Source organism: Mus pahari, chromosome 8 (assembly GCF_900095145.1).
Source record: "Mus pahari chromosome 8, PAHARI_EIJ_v1.1, whole genome shotgun sequence".
NCBI lineage: Eukaryota > Metazoa > Chordata > Mammalia > Rodentia > Muridae > Mus > Mus pahari.
Window position 1 is genome coordinate 60,956,840 of NC_034597.1, and position 16,799 is coordinate 60,973,638.

The following is a 16,799-nucleotide window of genomic DNA, read 5'->3' on the forward strand; positions in this document are numbered from 1 at the left end:
GAAGACAGCTACAGTGTACTTACATATAATAAATAAATAAATCTTTAAAGAGAGAGAGAGAGAGAGAGAGAGAGAGAGAGAGAGAGAGAGAGAGAGAACCGGGTTTCAATGTCCCCGAGCAAATGCATGAATGGAGATTATTTGCAGAGTGTAGCTGCTCATACACTTAGGAGGCGGTGGTAGGGCTGGCAGGTGGGCCCAGATCTAAAGGGCAGTAAGAAAGGCCAGATCCTGTGTGTGAGGGGCACTGAGGGCCTACCCAGCCCCATCCTGGCTCTAGGTGGGCTTAACCCTTTCTACATTTATATTTTCATGGCCTTGTTGCAAAATTCTGTAGCACAACAAGGTTAGGAACCTAATCAGACCATATGTGCTGCTTTCCTGTGGTCTTGGGGCCTCTGAGATGCTAAGAGTGTGACTCAGGAGGGAAGTGTGGACCTCTTGACTCCTGCTGCCATTTGCACAGCCTGAGGGGTTAGGAATTCTGGGTTTTTTTTTGTTTTTGTTTTTTTTTCCATGAATGCATAAAGAGCCCAGAGGGTGCTTGAGGAGAAGCAGCTGGGCTGAGGGAGAAGAAGGATGAGAGGTCCCAAGGGACGATTGAGCCTGACTCTGAAGACCAGAGAGGAGAAGAGGACCTTGCTCTTCTTAGCAGCACTGGGACTAGCCAGGGCCTGCCTGTCACCTGACCCCAGCTCCTTCTTTAGCATACAGGTTTGTCAAAACACAAGCTCCTGGCCCAGTGGTAGCAGCAGCAGTGGCAGTATAGGCCTTTAATCCCAGCTTTCCAGCTCCCCGGGAGGCCAACGCAGGCAGATCTGTGAGTTCAAGGCCAGCTTGATCTACAGAGCGAGTTCCAAGACAGTCAGAGCTACGTGGAGAAATCCGGGTCTTGAAAAAAAAAAAAAAAACAACCCAAAACAAAAAACACAAGTTCCTGTTCTTGAGTGCCCAATTCCCACTCTGCAGCAAGTCCAGGCTAGGGCCCGGGAATCTGTATTTATAATAAATTCCCTAGGAATCCGCATTTCCCCACAGCCGTTCTCAGGGGCCACTGCTGTTTGCTCAGGTGGGACACCACAGGAAGATCTGCCCTTGAGCACCCATCGAAGAATTCCCAGAAGGGATGCACCCACCAACTGGGGGCCAAGCTCCTTTCCAGCTTGTCTCAACCTGTTGGGTCTTGCTGGGACCCATCTTCCCCCTCCTAGAACTCCAGACCGTACCTCATTCTCTAACCAACCCCCTCCTCTACTCTCCCTCCACTGTTCAGCAAACTGCCCAGCTGAGCTCTCCCAGGCCACACAACCTACTTGTCTCTCTCCCCTTCCAGAATGCCTCCTGCTTTTGTAATTAATCCCACACCGCTTCGTACTTAATTGTTTCAAAATTGTTTGGCATGTTTGTCTTATCTCAACAGCCACATCTTAAATTCCTTAAAGATGGATCTGTGGCCACATCACCCACCCAGCTGGCCCTGGGGTAGGCACAAGGCCCAGCACCACAAATTGAGCCCCTTCCTTCTCCAGACCCCCTCCCCACTTCCTCTCTCCTACCACCCTCAAAGGCCCTGTTCTGTGGAATGCAGAACCTTCCACCCCAAAAGGCCCTGCTCTTTGGAATGCAGAGCCAACCCAGAAGTAAGATTCCAGCAGCTGGGCCTTGTTCCCTTCACCCAAAAGGCCGGACATACCCCCAGCCACTCTGCCCCCAGCAGCTGATGGCCAGAACTGTTGTCATCCGCCCCGCCCCTGTCCTTGGGGGAGGAGAAATACCACCTGGGGGTTAAGCTGTCAGCAGTGGCCGAAGGGACTGTGGGGGAGGAAGCCGACAGAGGGAGGAGACAGAAAACAGGCAGAACCACACGGCCCTTCAGGGTCTCTCTGGGCTTCGTGGAAGGAGATCAAGAGCTGGGGTGGGGATGGGGGTGGGAGTTGGGGGCTTGGAACAGGGAGGAATAACAGGGAGGAATGTCTTTGAGAGATGCAGCCAGCACGGAGAGGGAGTCACCCCGACAGCAGCAGCAAAACTATTTCAGCCACAGCCCAAAAGAAACACTGAGAAGGGAGCGAGCCAGAGACACGGAGGGAGCCAGAGCGACAGGAATAAGGACTAAAGTGGCCTCCGTGTTAGCTAGCTTCTGTGGCTGGCTCAGGGGGATAACGGACATGTCACTAGGGGATAGTCCCACGGGCTGGTCAGGTACTGCCAGAGGGCACCAAGGGCAGCTAGTGGCTCGGGAGGCAGGTCTCTCATCTCCTCCCCTTAGGAAGCCTCACCTGTTGGCTGGAGGGGTGGCCAGGGTCGGTCAAGTGGTGAGCAGCAAGGCCTGGTGAGTGTGTCAGACTCTGGAAACTGAAATGAGGAGGGGAGTGGGAAATGGTGTAGTGCAGCGCTCACACAGCCTGCCCTGCCCCGGGGAGGAGGGGGCCCAAGGGTCCCCTACACAGAACTACTGAGACGCTGAGGGGCCAGGCACAGACTTGGTGGCCCACTTAGCCAGGGTACTCAGCCATGCTCACCTACAGCCAATCACATCCTCTCCAGAAAGGGCAACTGGGCTGGCAGGGGGTGGGGTGGAGAAGGGGCTGCACAGCCTGGGGCTGAGAGAGACTGGGCTGAAGCAGGCAGACCTCTGGGAAGAATGACTGTCCCGGTGTGTCCTCAGGGAGCCCTGTGGAGAAAGGGGCCAAGAAAGAGTTGGCATGACCCTGCTGGCTGCACCCCTCAGGGTACTTGGGGGGCATTGTAGCTCATGACTGGAAGGCCCAGCTTACCTGGAATCTGGTTGCCAGCACTTCCAAGGAGCCTTCCCCATTGGTCTGCCCAGGAGAGGCTGTTTGGGACCTGAGGGACAAGAGAGAGAGAAAGAAAAGGTCTGTCACAGAATCCTAGACTTCACCCTTCCTGAACACTGTTCCTAGGCCTGGTCCTTCAGACCAGCCAAGACTCCAGGACACTTGGCCGTTGGACTTTTAACTTTGTTAAGTTCAAAACAAATGACTCCCATAAACCACCGTTCCTCTCGGGTTCAGCACCATAGCAGAAAGGACAGAGTTTCAGCAGAATGCTTGATAAATTCAGTTTATCAGACTTTCCTCACGTGACCCACATCCCTCCTTTCTTCCATTTCACCTAGACTGTCACAGAAACAGCAACTGCCTGCGATCAATTCTGAGGAAGATGACTAATTCCATGTAAATAACCCCTTTTGTCTTTTAAACTGTGGAGAAACTAAAGCCTTAAGAAAGAAAATGAGGGGCTGAAGAGATGGCTCAGGGGTTAAGAACACCGATTGCTCTTCCAGAGACCCTGAGTTCAATCCCCAGCAATCACAAGGTGGCTCACAACCATCTGTAATGGGATCTGATGCCGTCTTCTGGTGTGTCTGAAGACAGTGACAGTGTACACTCATATATAAAATAAATAAATCTAGAAAGAAAGAAAGAAAGAAAGAAAGAAAGAAAGAAAGAAAGAAAGAAAGAAAGAAAGAAAGAAAGAAAGAGGGAGGAGGTAACGAGGAGGTGGGGGCAGTGAGCAGGATGTAAAGTGAATAGGTAGAAATAAAAACATAATAAATAATAAAAACAAAATGAAAGTAAAGAAAATGAGTTGTCCTTAGTCCCAAAGCCCATCGTTGGCTTGTCCCTATCAGTTGCTCTACGGATGGACACGGTATCTCTGGGAAAGTCACTCAGAATCCTTTTCCCAGATTCTTCCCCAGCGAAACAGGGGCGGAGCCAGGCTTCCCCTCCCTTCTAAACAGACAGATGGACCGGAGATTGAAGCTCCAAGAAGGCCCAGCACCTGACCTCCGGCTGACAGCAGCTACAAGAGAGGCTCTTCTGACCTAAGGGGACCCTCTCTGCCACTCCTCCCGGGAGAGCTGACAGGAGCCCAGAGTGGCAGACCATTGGAGGTGAGAGGTGAAGGATTAGAGAGCACCCCCAAAGCCACCTCCTGCTCTCCATCATTACTACATTCCCGGGCCCCTCTGGCCACCTCTCTAGAGGTGGGCTAGCAGGAACCTTTGCCTTCCTAGACCGGGGTAGTGGTACAGGGTAAGGGGAGTTCCTGCCTCAGCGCTGCTGAGGTTCCTCTGAATGGTTCCTGGGAAAGTGGGAGGAAGACGGAGGAGGGTCTTGGCAGAAGAATCAAGACACCCAGAGCCTTGGCTTGCCTGGTGTGGAGCTGGCCAGGCCCCCATTCCCCAGTGGCCAGGTTCCTCCAAGAAAGCCCTTAACAGTAAGCAAAGGCATCAGCAGATCCTCCCCTGATTGCCACCTCCTGTGGATTTTGGTCCCATTCCCAGATGCCATGAGGTCCCCTCTGCCCTCCTCCTCTAAGTCTGTCTCTCGTACAAACACTCAGGGACAGAGTGGAATGAAGAGGGCCAGTACGATGGCAGCCTGCAGTCTTACCTACTAGCAGGGCCCTCAGGGGAGGAGGGCTGCAGATGCGAGGCCAGAAAAAAAGCCAGGCAGTGGGACAGAGGCAGAGAGAGAGAGAGAGAGAGAGAGAGAGAGAGAGAGAGAAGAGAGAGAGAAAAGAGAGAGAAGAGAGAGAAAAGAGAGAAGAGAGAAGAGAGAGAGAGAGAGAGAGAGAGAGAGAGAGAGAGAGCGCAACTCCTTTGCTGGCTTGCCCAGAGAGCCTTTGGACCAAGGGATCTCCCAGCATTCTTGAACTCTGACTCACTGTGATGCTCCACCTGCCCCTCCCCCCAACACACAACACTCCTTATGAGTGTAGGGACCCACATTCAATGGCAAAGCCCAAAACAGTGAGAAGAAGGGACAATGAGCTTTGTTGAGTTGTGAGTCCCTAATCCCCATCTCTACCTGGATCTTAAAAAAAAAAAAAAAAAGCCATCTCTCAAATACAAGGGTACTAGAGACCCAGGCTAGGGTACACCGTGCCCAGAACTTGCCTCTCTTCAACCACTCCATGCCCACACCCTGTACCATTCACACTGCTGGGAACCAGTCAAACCCGGGCTTCCAGGTAGCCGGTGCCAGCTTGCCCCACCTTGCCTATGGCTGCATGCCCAGCCCGGTGCCCACCTATGCCTATATGGTCACTGGGATATCTTCCTTGTCCCCACCATAGTCTCAGAGCTCAGAACATGCCAGAAGAGCCTGGGAGGGCTGGGATGGGACTGCACTGGGGCTGTAGGCAGGGTTGAGGGTGGCTGGCTGGCTGGCATTGGGCAAGTGCAGAAGGGAAAGGTGGCAAGACCTGCCCAGTGGAGGTAGAAGACCTACCGGTCCAGCTGCAGTCTTAGCGGTGAGGCGCTCTGTCGGATCTTGCTTTGGGCCTCCGCATGTAGCATGTTCTCTGCACTCTGTCCATTGATGGCCACAATGATGTCGCCAGGCCGGAGGTCAGCTGCTTCGGCCTTGCCCCGCTCCGTGACCTAAAGAGATGAGAAGCCCGATGCTGGCTGCTGAATACCCACCCTGAATAGGAGTATGCTTGAGAAGAACTGGAGCAGAAGGGTCCTCCTGCTGCCCAGGAAGTGCAGAAACCTCTACCACCTTTTTCTCTGTCTTTCCTGGTCTTGCCAGCTTCTCAGCTAATCCCTTACAGGCTTGAGTGGCAACCTCCCCCTAAACCCCCATACACTGGCATTCAAACGTGGGCCTCCCGAGGAATGTGATGGCAGAGTGTCAGGAACGGAGCTTGGGAATACTTCTGGATAGAGAACCCTGCCCGTGCAAATCATACCTTGCAGGTGGCTGCCCAAACACTACCCTTGCCCTGAGTGCTCTCCAGCCAGGACTTGGGCCTGAGCCTGGGTGAAAAAGAAACTAGCTCCCAAGAACCCGCAGAAGCACCTGCCCTATGTAACTACCCTAAATGGCTGCGGCAGGTGTGAGGGCTGAGACTTAGGGCAAAGGGCAGGCCCTGTCCTTGGTCCCCCCCTTCCTTTCATTTTCTAATGGCCTTCCTGAAGGAGCCCTCATATACCCATGCCACAGAGTACAACTGTCCCCCTGGACAACATTACCCCGAGAAGGCTCCAGGCTCCAGAACAAATTAGGGAAAGTACCCATGGGGAAAAAGACCCCTTTTCAGGGGGTACCTAGCCCCTTATCTCCTAAAAACAGCCCTTACCTTGGTCACAATGATGGGTTTGTGGAAATCTCTGCCCCCGCTAATTCGGAAGCCCCAAGGTGCTGGTCCCACCACATCCACAGTCAACGCCATGCCTGAGGAAGAGAAGACTGGGAGGTGGGGCCCACTCCCACAATTCACCCCAAAGCAAAGGGAGAAGACAGGGGTGGCGGGCCGCTCTCAGAGCAGCCCAGCAGGGCCTGGGCCTGGCGGGTGGTGACAGAGGAAGTGACTAAGTCCCTCCCTCTTCTGAGAGTTTCACTTCCCCCCACCCTGGGAGGCCTTGAAGACTCTGAGTTCCCCCTTCAAGGGTCTTCAGACTAGTAGATCCCCTAAGACAGGCAGCAGTCCCACTGACTAGAGGCCAGACTTCCACACTGGTGAAGAACTGTGGGAGGGAATTAGCAGGTGGTAGGAGTAATTGCACCCCGCACCCCTTCACTACCTGTTTCCTGTCCCCCAAACTAAGAGCACAAAATACTTTCTACACTCTGTATAGAGCACTGCTTTCCACACAGGAGAACCACAAGCCTTAGGATGGCCCCACCAGACAGATGGTGGCAAGAAGTTAGCCAGGGCTGGGGCTGGCAGGTGTCAGACCAAGAACTTCAGAGGGGCTCCCTGGCTCCCTGCCCGAACCCCCCCCCCACAGCTGGGTTCAGATGAACAAGAGGAAGCTTGCTGCCTCCTTTAGGGGCCTGCTGCGCCCTCTGAACAGCCTGAGAAAGGAGGCCAAGGCTCATCTGCCAAGGGACGCATACCCACACCCACACCCACCCTGGTACTGGCCAGCAGGGCAAGTTCATGATGCTGCCAGTTTGGCCACAAACTTCTCATCCACAGCCCCCTCTGACCCACAAGGGAGTGTCCTTGTGGACCAGGCCCTCCTAGGATTTCCTGAACCTCTAGGTCTGGAGCCAGGAGCCAACCCAGGCAGGAAGCTGCAATGCCAGCCTGGGCACCACCCAGCCCAGCACCCATCCTCAGGCTGTCCCTGGGGAGATATGGGTCAGCGAGTATGTCCAATATCTCAAGAACATCAAGGCCTAGGGGAGGGGGGGGGGCTGTCCAGGCCGGCAGTTCGACTGTCTTGTCCCCCCAGGCAACTGGCTTTGTGTTTCACCCAGGCCCAGCCACGGTGTCCCAGGCTGATCACAGAAAGACTGCGAACGCCCTGAGATTCGCAGACCTTTGAGCCGGCCAGTGGACTCAGTGCTGCGCGAACTGCCTAGCTGTCAGTCTGGCTGTCCCCAGTACCAGTTCTCAAGCTTGCTTCCCAAGAAGGCCAAACACCCCGGGGCGGGGGGTGGGGGTGGGGGACACTGGAACTAGAGGACGAGTGTTTGGGTCAGGGGGGAACCCAAGCCACCGGGTATCCAGGTCGAAGAGAGGTTTCAGGGAAAAGGGGCTTTGGACCGAGGGTAGGATCCGGCGAGGAGGTGATCGCCGAGGGCGGTGGCCCGCGGAGGGTGCAGGTGGGCGCGCGCTCACCTGGCTGCCGCTTGCCTGTCGGGCTGGGCGGCCAGGCCCGCCAGGAAAGGGAAGGAGGGAGGGAAGGACGGAGGGAGTAAGGACGAGGAGCCGCCGCCGTTCCACCGCAGCCGTCTGTCCGACTCTAGGGAGAGCTCGCCCGGGGCTCCCAGACCTGCCTCCGCCCATGTGATCCCGGGGCCGCCCCTGCCGCCGCCCCTGGCCCGGGAAGCCGCCTCCTCTGCGCTGCCGAGCCGGGGCGCCGCCACCTGGCCCGCGCCTTGTGGGGGAGCTGGAAGTAGGCGAGCTAGGAGAGCAGACCCTCCCGAAAGCCGCCTCTAGACTGAGACCATTCCGAGATGACCATATCCTCCTGACTGTCCCTAAGTACAGGGGGTCGGTTCAAATGACAGACCCTCCCCACGGTGCGCAGTATACTGAGTCTGGGTCCCACCCCACAATAGGAAAGGATCCTTCGATGCCACGGTCCCCAGACCTTCGTCAGGCAACTGCTGACTTGATGGACCTGTCTGTGGTCCGTCCGACTCTTCTGCCCACTCCTGGCTCTGATGTTGGAGCAGATACAGTCCCGATACCCACACATCTTAAACCTGGGCCACACCTCCACCCTCCTATCTCTTCCCAGACAGATACCCCTGGCTTTGTACTGCCAGCGCAGTGACTTAGCCCCGCAAGCCTGCCCTGGGCAGGGAGACATGCCCAGACCCAGAGGAGATAGAGAGCACTTGGCAGGGTCACCGGGTACCTCCTCTCCCACCAACCTGCCTGGCATGGACCAGCTCTAACCACTACCGAGGACCCTGTCTGCCCAATTCCTATGCCAGACTTCATGACTCAGGGCAACGGGGTGAGGGGAAAGCAGGTGCAGGCCCAGGAAGGAGGAGACATCTGACCAGAGGGTCCCCCAGAGCTATACCTGGCAACTCTTGCCCTGGGGAGTTCAGAGCCCACGCAGCTGCCTCCTGCCTCTTCAGTTGCTCTTACAACTTGGCACAGCGTAGAGCACACCTGTGGACCCAGCTGTAACCTGCCTGCCTCGGGTGTGAGTCATTCTCTCCGAGTTCCCCGAGAGGATTGCCCTCGCCACCCTCACCATCCTCCTCACCTAAGACGCGCACCCGTGTGGCTCAGAGTCCCGGCACTTCCCAGCCAGCCAGCTTGCCTCCCTGGCTCCACCTCCTACAGTCTCACCTTGGGCAGGTAAATGGTTCTGCCACAGACTAATTCCGGGGGCCTCCAGGAGGGGCCCCTTGTCTGCGACACCTGCTCTCCCTCCGCAGCTAGTCTGGAAGCCTTTTCTGTTTGTTGGTTTTGGTGCTGGGGATTGAAGACAGGGCCCCTGATCTGTATGCATTCTCCCTTTAAGCTCTATCCTCAGTTCCCTGAAAACCTCTTGAGCAGCCCTCGGGGTAGGACAGACACTGCCTTGGGCTCACACTGTCAGATCCTCGAGTGTCATGGCTTCCTTTAACTGTGTGTGTGTGGTGTTGTGTGGTGTGCTGTTTACTTTTTGTCGACTTGATACAAACTAGAGTTATGTGGAAAGAGGGAACCTCACCTCAAGGGGCAATTGCTTCCCTCAGACTGTCCTGTGGGCGTGTCTGTGAGGGGGGCATTTTCTTGATGGCTGATTGATGCAGGAGGACCCAGCCCACTGTGGGCGGTTCCATCCCTTGGCAGGTGGTCCTGGGTGGTATAAGTAAAGCAGGCTGTACAAGCCATGAAGATCAAGCCATTTAGTCGCGTTACCCCGCCGCTCCTGCTTGACTTCCTGCCTCGAGTCCCTTTGATGATGGACTGTGTTGTGGAACTGTAATAAACCCTTTTCTCCCCAAGCTGCTTTTGGTCATGCTCTATCCCAACAATAGAAACCCTGACTCTGACAGTGTTTTACCACAGCAACTGGGAAACAAAGCCAAGAAAAGCAGTTGCCACAGCTCTTTGGGGGCCTCAGTCGTCCCCCCTGACCCCCATACAGCAATGTTCATCTTACTCTCCTGTTAAACACACATGATTTCCCAGAGGAGAAGTTCAAGGATTACAAAGCAGAAAGGCTGGAGGATATGGTAGGGAGGGGAGGCAACAGAGAAGAATTCACCTTCATCTCATCCAATCAATGATTCAAACAATCTTAAGTGTTTATTGAGCACCTACTGTGTACCAGTACAGTTCCATACTGTTCTCAGTGCTTCTGACAGGCTCTGTAAACACACTAAGGTTAATCTGCAGCTCACCCTGCTCTGCCTGGAGTACCCACAAGTCCCACTGCAAAGTCAACTGACTAGAAGAAAGGACCTGTCCTGCCCTAAGGGATCCTGAGTCCGGTACAAGTCACATCCTTCATCTGTCTGACGGATGGGCCACCCCAGCAGCCTCTGGATCTCTTCACCAGGTCGAGGTGCCAAAGTGGGCACCTCACAGACCTGCCTGGTGGCCATGAGGCAGGTTCCAGGGCCACATCAAAGAGGCTTGGATCTGTCCAGGAGTGGGGGGAAATCTTTCAACCCTGAACTGTTTCATGAGGGCACCAAGGAATATAAAACACAAGGTTAAGGGATCAAAAGCAGGCCACCAGGGCCCTAAGAGAGTCATCATTTCTAGGCAAGAATGGGCTGGACTTGCCAATCCAGAGCCAGGACAAGATGAGACCTGGGTGTAGTGACTGAATGGAGAAGGGCACGGTGGCATGCAGGTCTCGTTCTGCAAGCAGCTGTTTAACCATCCTGGCTAGGGTCCAAGCCACACCCAGGCTCAAGGAACCAGCCAGGGCCAGGCCATTGCCCTGTGCACTTAGGCTGTCCCCAGTCCTGACAGACCTGGCGCATCACTGTTCCTGTCATCAACCCTGCCTCAGATAAGGGCACCTTAAGTGACAAGAGTACCAGGAAGAATATAGAGGCAGCCCAACCCTAGTCCCTCTCCAAGTCCTCCGTGATTCTCCTGCTCCAGGGGCCTCTGGACAGGAATTGCAGGGCACCTGGTAGACAGGCGGTGATAACGTTGAGCTGACTCCAACCTTCAGTGAGGATGTGGTCTCTGAATTTCTGAGTTTCACTCCTGTCACCAGCTGTACCGTCTGGGTTAGGTGACACATACGTAGCACCTTACTGCCTGCTCAGCCACAGCCAAGAATGGTGCTTTCTATCAGCGGCTGAGGTGGCTCTGGTGGAGGCTGAAGGAGGAGTTTGACCTCCAATTCCAGGCCAACCTGGGTCACGGAGTAAGACTCTGACTCAACACGAGACAGAATGGAGTTTTCCTCTTCTGGAGGAAAGGCCAGGCCCAGGATGTGCTAATGTCCCCAGAGGCCACCAAGCCCTGGGTGAGCAGAGTTACTTTGACCACCTCTGCCCCACCCACTCCCAGCTTTCCCAAACTGAATGCACAAAGACTTGATCTCAGAGAAGAAAAACACGCAGGGTTTGGTGTAATAATGGAGCACAGAGAAGGAAAACTTTAGTGGGGAATAGTTAGAAATGTCACCAAGTTCAGCAACCTCATGGTGACAGCTCCAGAATCAAGAACACATCTCAGCCCCCAAACCTGGACTCTCCCATCAGGCCCTGCCCTGTCCCTGCTGGCATTAGTTCTCAGCACCTCTCGTGCTTGGATCTGCTCCATTCTTCCTGTTGCCCCCGCTGAGACAGGAGACTAGTGATTTACTCCCTTCCTACATACAGTTGGCCCACCTAGCTCGGACTACAACCCATGACAGAAAGAAATTCCACATTCCTAAATGGACAGAATCTCCCATCCCAGCCTCTCCCCCTGTGCCCACCCAAAGGATAATGAAGCAGGCAGGTCAGGTCCCTGGCACCCACGTTTATTTTATAGTCTCTTCCAGAAGGGATCTGGACACTGGGGAGAGCTGGATATTAGGGTAGCAAGCTTGTCTCCCTGTAAATAAATCTTCTGATAGGCCAGGGCAGTTGTGTGCCTCAGTCAGTCGGCAGGATACATGTGGAGGCCCTAGCCAGGGGCTGGGGAGGCTCTGGGAAGGGAAAACCTTGAGGCAAGGGCTGTCACTGGGCCTTCAAGGCCTAGGAGGTGTTCCCACCTTGCTTCCTGGCCCAGCTGGAGGCCAGAAGGCAAAGTGGTAGCAGGCAAGCTGGTGAGAAACAGGAGGAGGCCTTTGGTCTCCGCCAGGGTAGAAGGCTGGTCCTTATTAGAGGAACCCCATGGGGGTGAAGCTAGAGCCAGTCCCCATTAGGGGACATGCTGGGGGTTGGAGGCTTGGGTGTGTGTGTCTGGTCTCAATAAGGCCTGGAGACAGTCTCCACATGAAAGCAGATGTCTGTATTAGAGGGGCGGTGAAGGGGGCTGTCAAAGGAATGCCTGTGACTTGCGGGGTGGGAATCGGACTTCAAGGAGGCTTGGAGGGAAAGTTGCTGGGGTCTCTGCAGAGGCTGGGAGCACAGGTCCTGGGGAGGAGGATTTGGAGGGCCTCTCTCCCTCCCATAGTGCTACTGCTCCCCACCCGATCCTCGTTGGCTCCAAACTGCCATGGAGACCACTCACACTGGGGCTACATAATTTCCAGGGAACGTCCCAAATTTCTGAGTTCGCCGGGAGACACCTGAAAAAGAAGGCGTTACGCGGGTTAGGGCGCGCCCTCCGCTGACAGTACCTGGAACTGCAAGCTCGCAGAGAAAGGGCTTGGTTGCCTCTCCTCATTCATGCCCCCTAGCGGTACAAACAGCGCTGCACTTCTAAACCAACCAACCAAGACAACTTTGCACACAGCACTAACTCCATGCTTCTTTGAGAAAACCAGAAATTGAGATGATGGATCACAGATCTTCTATGGGGAGGAATCCACTGATATAATAGAACACCTTCATTTCAAAGATGGCCATCGGGCTGCCTAGTAGAGCTGGCTTCTGGCTTGCTAAGACCCCTGGAGAAGCATGCGTCCTGGGGTTAGGAAGGGAATGTATTTGAACTGCACTAGTATGAAAAGGGGGCTAGGATTTTTATTTCCCATCTCTCTCTCTCTCTCTCTCTCTCTCTCTCTCTCTCTCTCTCTCTCTCTCTCTCTCTCTCTCTCTTTAACTAATCTACACTTAACTGGCCACATGTGGCTACTGGATACAATATCAGAGGCACAGGTCCAAGCCATTCCCCATAACATTACAGCTTCTGCTATAAAAAGGGTGCTTTTCAGGCCAGGCATGGTGGCGCATGCCTTTAGTTCCAGCACTTGGGAGGCAGAGGCAGGCGGATTTCTGAGTTCGAGGCCAGCCTGGTCTACAGAGTGAGTTCCAGGACAGCCAGAGCTATACAGAGAAAACCTGTCTCAAAAAAAAAAAAAAAAAAAAAAAAAAAAAAAAAAAAAAGAAAAAAGGGTGCTTTTCTTCTTGTCTATAGAAGTCTACAAAACTTCATATGTAGTATAAAAGAAATGCCAAAGCAAAGGTGGGTGAGTGTTGGGGTTTGGTCTATTGCTGTGTTGTTGTTGTTTTGTTTTGTTTTTTGAGACAGGGTTTCTCTGTGTAGCTGTGACTGTCCTGGAACTCACTCTGTAGACCAGACTGGCCTCAAACTCAGAGATCCACCTGTCTCTGCCTCCCAAGTGCTGAGATTAAAGGCATGCGCCACCACCGCCTGGCATGTTGCTGTGTTGTAATGCTAAGTCCTGGCCCTCAAGGTCTGGTTGCCCCCAGGGATGAGAAAATCCTCCTGTACACCAGGGATGCTATGTAGTCTTGCTCCTTAGTTTAAAACCACTGGTTGAATAAAGATGCTGACAGCCTATAGCTGGGCAGAAGAGAGGTAGGTGGGGCTTTGGTTCCTGAGCTTGGGGTCAGAGGTAGGACCACAAGAGAGAATAGAGAGGAGGAGATGATGATGCCATGAGGTAAGGGATTATGAGAACTGGCCATGAGGGCTGACCAGTTGGAGTAAGAGCTGCCCAAATGAATCAAGACAAGCTATTATAACTTTATTGATATAGGGAAGTAGATACTAATAGCTTAAAGAGTAAATATCAGCCTAGATCTAATGCTGTCTTATTATACATATAAAAGTTGTGTGTCAGCCGGGCGTGGTGGCGCACGCCTTTAATCCCAGCACTCGGGAGGCAGAGGCAGGCGGGTCTCTGAGTTTGAGGCCAGCCTTGTCTACAAAATACATTCCAGGACAGCCAGGAACTGACAGAGAAACCCTGTCTTGAAAAAACAAAACAAAACAAACAAAAAAGGGGGGGACTATACTACCCTGTGACCCCTGCCGAGATAGCGCTTCAATCCTTTGGGCCCCAAAGTTTGCTTGTTAGAAGTCAGGGCTTTTAGCCATTCTCTTCTCTCCCTGCCCAAGAGTATACAAGGTGAGCCCACTTTAGGGAGTCTGGTAAGTGGGTCAGCTGACAAGATCAGCATGAGGCTTTAGGTCTTAAGGCCTGGAAGTACAATGTCTTGGGCCAGTAGTGAAGGGCTGAGATCTTTTTTGGGAGTGGGGGAGTTTGAAATAGGGTTTGATTGGGTACCCTTGGCTGTGCTGGAAGTCATCCTGGCGAGCTTCAAAGTCACAGGCCCGGTCTGGCTCTGTCTCCCGTGCTGGAATTGAAGGCGTGTGCCAGGCTGCCTGACAGCTTGTTTCTCAGGTTGTGGGTAGGGTGGGAGCGGGGGACAGGACACTAGGGTGTGAGACCTGCTTGAGGAAGCAGTGGTATGCAGAGGGGAGAAGCAGGGACTTCGGAGTCAGGAATCCTGTCCCAAGTGTGACTCTATTACGGATCACACAGCTGAGGCAGATTCCCCTGAGCCTAGCCTCTTTTCAGGACAGTAAGGAAGGCACTGTCAATTCAGAAGGTTGGTAGGCGGGGTGGGGGGGGTGGGGGAGGTGGTGTTAGCTATAAATCTTTACTGATGCAACACTGCCACTTAAGTCCCAAGGGAGACCCTAAGACCCCTCTTTCTGGCCAGCTATCTCCCTCCACAGGCTACATACCTACAAACCAGCCATCGTCACATTGCTGCATGACATCCACACGGTCCCCCTCACGGAGTTCCAGCTCATCCTCATTCTGGGGCCTGTACTGGTACATGGCCCGGTACCTGTGGGAAATGGCAGCATGGCAGCCAGAGGCCTCAGGCTCCTTCCCAGACCTGCTGGAAGTTCTGCCAAGTCATTTCCAGTGCCCCGTCCCCGTCACCTAAGCACCAAAAGACTAGCTCTACCTGGGAGTTCCCCCACCTCTAAGTGAGGGGCAATGGTAGGACCTGGGATCAGTACCGCCCGCCAACAACCCCCCCCCAAGGCAAACCTCCCCAGCTGGTACTCACGGAGTCCAGTGTATCTCTGGGGTTGGGGAGGAGGGTCCCAGGTTTACGGGACGGCTGGTGGCTCGAGGATGGGACAGGGTTGGTCCAGGGGTATTGTGACTCTGGGGGTTCACGGGAAGAAAGAAGGGTCATGAGGAGGAGGTATGACGGAGACATAGTAACTAGGGGTCCCTCAGTCTGAGGAGTTGTTTTCAGGCTTTTCTCATCAAGCTCCCAGGCCCAGGAGGGTGGGTCCGACTAGCTCACTTCAGAGGCACTTGGATGTGGGCCCAGGCCCCAAGCAATGTGAAGGGCTGGACTTCTGAGCTCCAGCAAGGACAAACCAGGCCTCAGGAGGGGTCAGGAGCAGCTGTACCTGCTCAGAGAGGCGTGCTGGGTGAACATGTGGACCCAGGGCCAAGAGCAGAGTGAAGGGCTGCCAACCACCTCTGCCCAAACCTACCTCATTAGCCTCCCACAGTGGGAACTGTTAGCTTTTCCATGCAGGGAGACTAAACCCAAAGAGTACTCGCTCTGTGCCTGTTGGCCATACAGCATGAAAATACCAGAGCACTGATACCTAGTCCTATACCTTGCTGAAGATCTACACTGAAAAAGTGACATCTTGGAGGGTCAGGTCAAGCCTGCCACCCTAGCTGGGCCTGCCCATGCCTCCCTCCCTGAGCTGGAGGATCAAAGATCAGAACAACCTTACAGAGGTTAGGGCCAAAACAAGATGGGGCTATGCTAAGTTCTGCCAAGCTTCCAGCTACTCCGGAGGCGGTCCCGGAAGGATTACCAGTGTGGACCAGTCAGAGGATGGGAAGGCAGTGTGAGAAACAGGCCACCTCACCTGGGTTGGGGATCTGGGTTCCTGGAGGGTGATGGGGAAGGGGAAGGTGGAGCGTCGAGGGGAGGTTCGACCTCCCCAGTCAGTAGGGTCCACAGGTATTGAGGAGGGGTGGGAGTGGCCGCTTAGGTGAGCAGTGGTTGTTGGGTTAGGTGATGCAGGGAGCTGGGGACCATCATCACAGAGCCTGAGCCGGGGCTCCCGGTTTATCTGCACGTAGCTGGCAGGGAAGATGCCCTGGCGTCCGGTGCCAGTGATGCGCCCCTCATACCAATGTTCGTTCACCTTGCGGATCAGGCAGATACGTTCCCCCTGAGGGGTCAGAGAGAAATTCTTGTCAGCAGGGGTTTCCTGAGCATCACACACCTGAGGGTGGCTCACCCCGGTCACTTTATTCAGGCCTAACACTTTAACGGGCACGAGGGATCAGGCTCAGAAAGGGTCAGCAGGTCATCTAAGGTCACACAGCTAAGAAGAGAAGAGTCGGGAACAAGGAGGAGACCAAGCCCTCCCCATAGCAGGCAGCACTGGATTTGGATCGGCTTTTTTCCCACATTATCAATCCCTACCTCCAATCGCTAATTACAAACCCGAATTACAATTCCCCAGTGCCAAGTCCAAGCTATGTGGCCTTGGGCAAGTTGCTCTTCCCCTCTAAGCTTGGTTTCCTCCTGTGTTAAATGGGAAGACCAACCACTATTGAGACCCAGATTCCAGGGTGGTCTTTTACGTAGCAATGGATAGATCTTAGCATGCCACCACAACTCAGTCCTGCCCTGACTCACGTGTCCTGTGACCCTCTCCCAGGGTTGAAGGCATTCTCAGGACAAGCTGATGGAGGTTGGCATGGAAGTGCCAGCATGTCAGCAGGCTACTCTAAGGATGTCCCCACCCCTCACTGCCCCATCCTCTCCTGCCCAGCCACCCCCACCCCTTTTCTGCATATCTGTGGACCCAGCCTTTCCTAGGGTTACTCACAAGGGCTATCTATGGCCTTCACCCCCAATTCAATCAAAGGAAGGCCAGTTCCTCGTCGCACAGAAACTTTTCTTTTTTCTTTTTTTTTTTTTTTTTTTTTTTTT

At 54.2% G+C, this 16,799-nt stretch overlaps 2 protein-coding genes across 8 annotated transcripts in view; both read right to left on the reverse strand.

Annotated features, from left to right (window-relative positions):
- Pdlim2 (PDZ and LIM domain 2) overlaps positions 1-7,742 on the reverse strand; it is a 12,517-nt gene extending 4,775 nt beyond the window's left edge. The window contains exons 1-6 of one of the 3 annotated variants that reach the window (XM_021203985.1): positions 7,606-7,742; positions 6,115-6,209; positions 5,262-5,413; positions 2,778-2,847; positions 2,523-2,674; positions 2,280-2,355 (exon numbers count right to left, since the gene is read on the reverse strand). In XM_021203985.1, the coding sequence (XP_021059644.1) occupies positions 2,280-2,355; positions 2,523-2,674; positions 2,778-2,847; positions 5,262-5,413; positions 6,115-6,207 (543 nt within the window). In that variant the 5' untranslated portion in view covers positions 6,208-6,209; positions 7,606-7,742. Of the gene's footprint in view, positions 1-2,279; positions 2,356-2,522; positions 2,675-2,777; positions 2,848-5,261; positions 5,414-6,114; positions 6,293-7,605 lie in introns of those variants that run through there. The other 2 variants (XM_029541700.1, XM_029541699.1) reach the window with 2 other exon arrangements.
- A 3,670-nt stretch (positions 7,743-11,412) lies between these two features.
- The window catches only part of Sorbs3 (sorbin and SH3 domain containing 3), a 25,434-nt gene continuing 20,047 nt past the window's right edge, over positions 11,413-16,799 (reverse strand). For 4 of the 5 annotated variants that reach the window (XM_029541702.1, XM_029541703.1, XM_029541705.1 and 1 more), the window contains 4 exons: positions 15,721-16,029; positions 14,889-14,989; positions 14,554-14,660; positions 11,882-12,181 (listed from right to left, as the gene is read on the reverse strand). In XM_029541702.1, coding sequence (XP_029397562.1) covers positions 12,120-12,181; positions 14,554-14,660; positions 14,889-14,989; positions 15,721-16,029 — 579 coding nt within the window. In that variant the 3' untranslated portion in view covers positions 11,882-12,119. Of the gene's footprint in view, positions 12,182-14,553; positions 14,661-14,888; positions 14,990-15,720; positions 16,030-16,799 lie in introns of all 5 variants that reach the window. The other variant, XM_021203267.2, reaches the window with a different exon arrangement.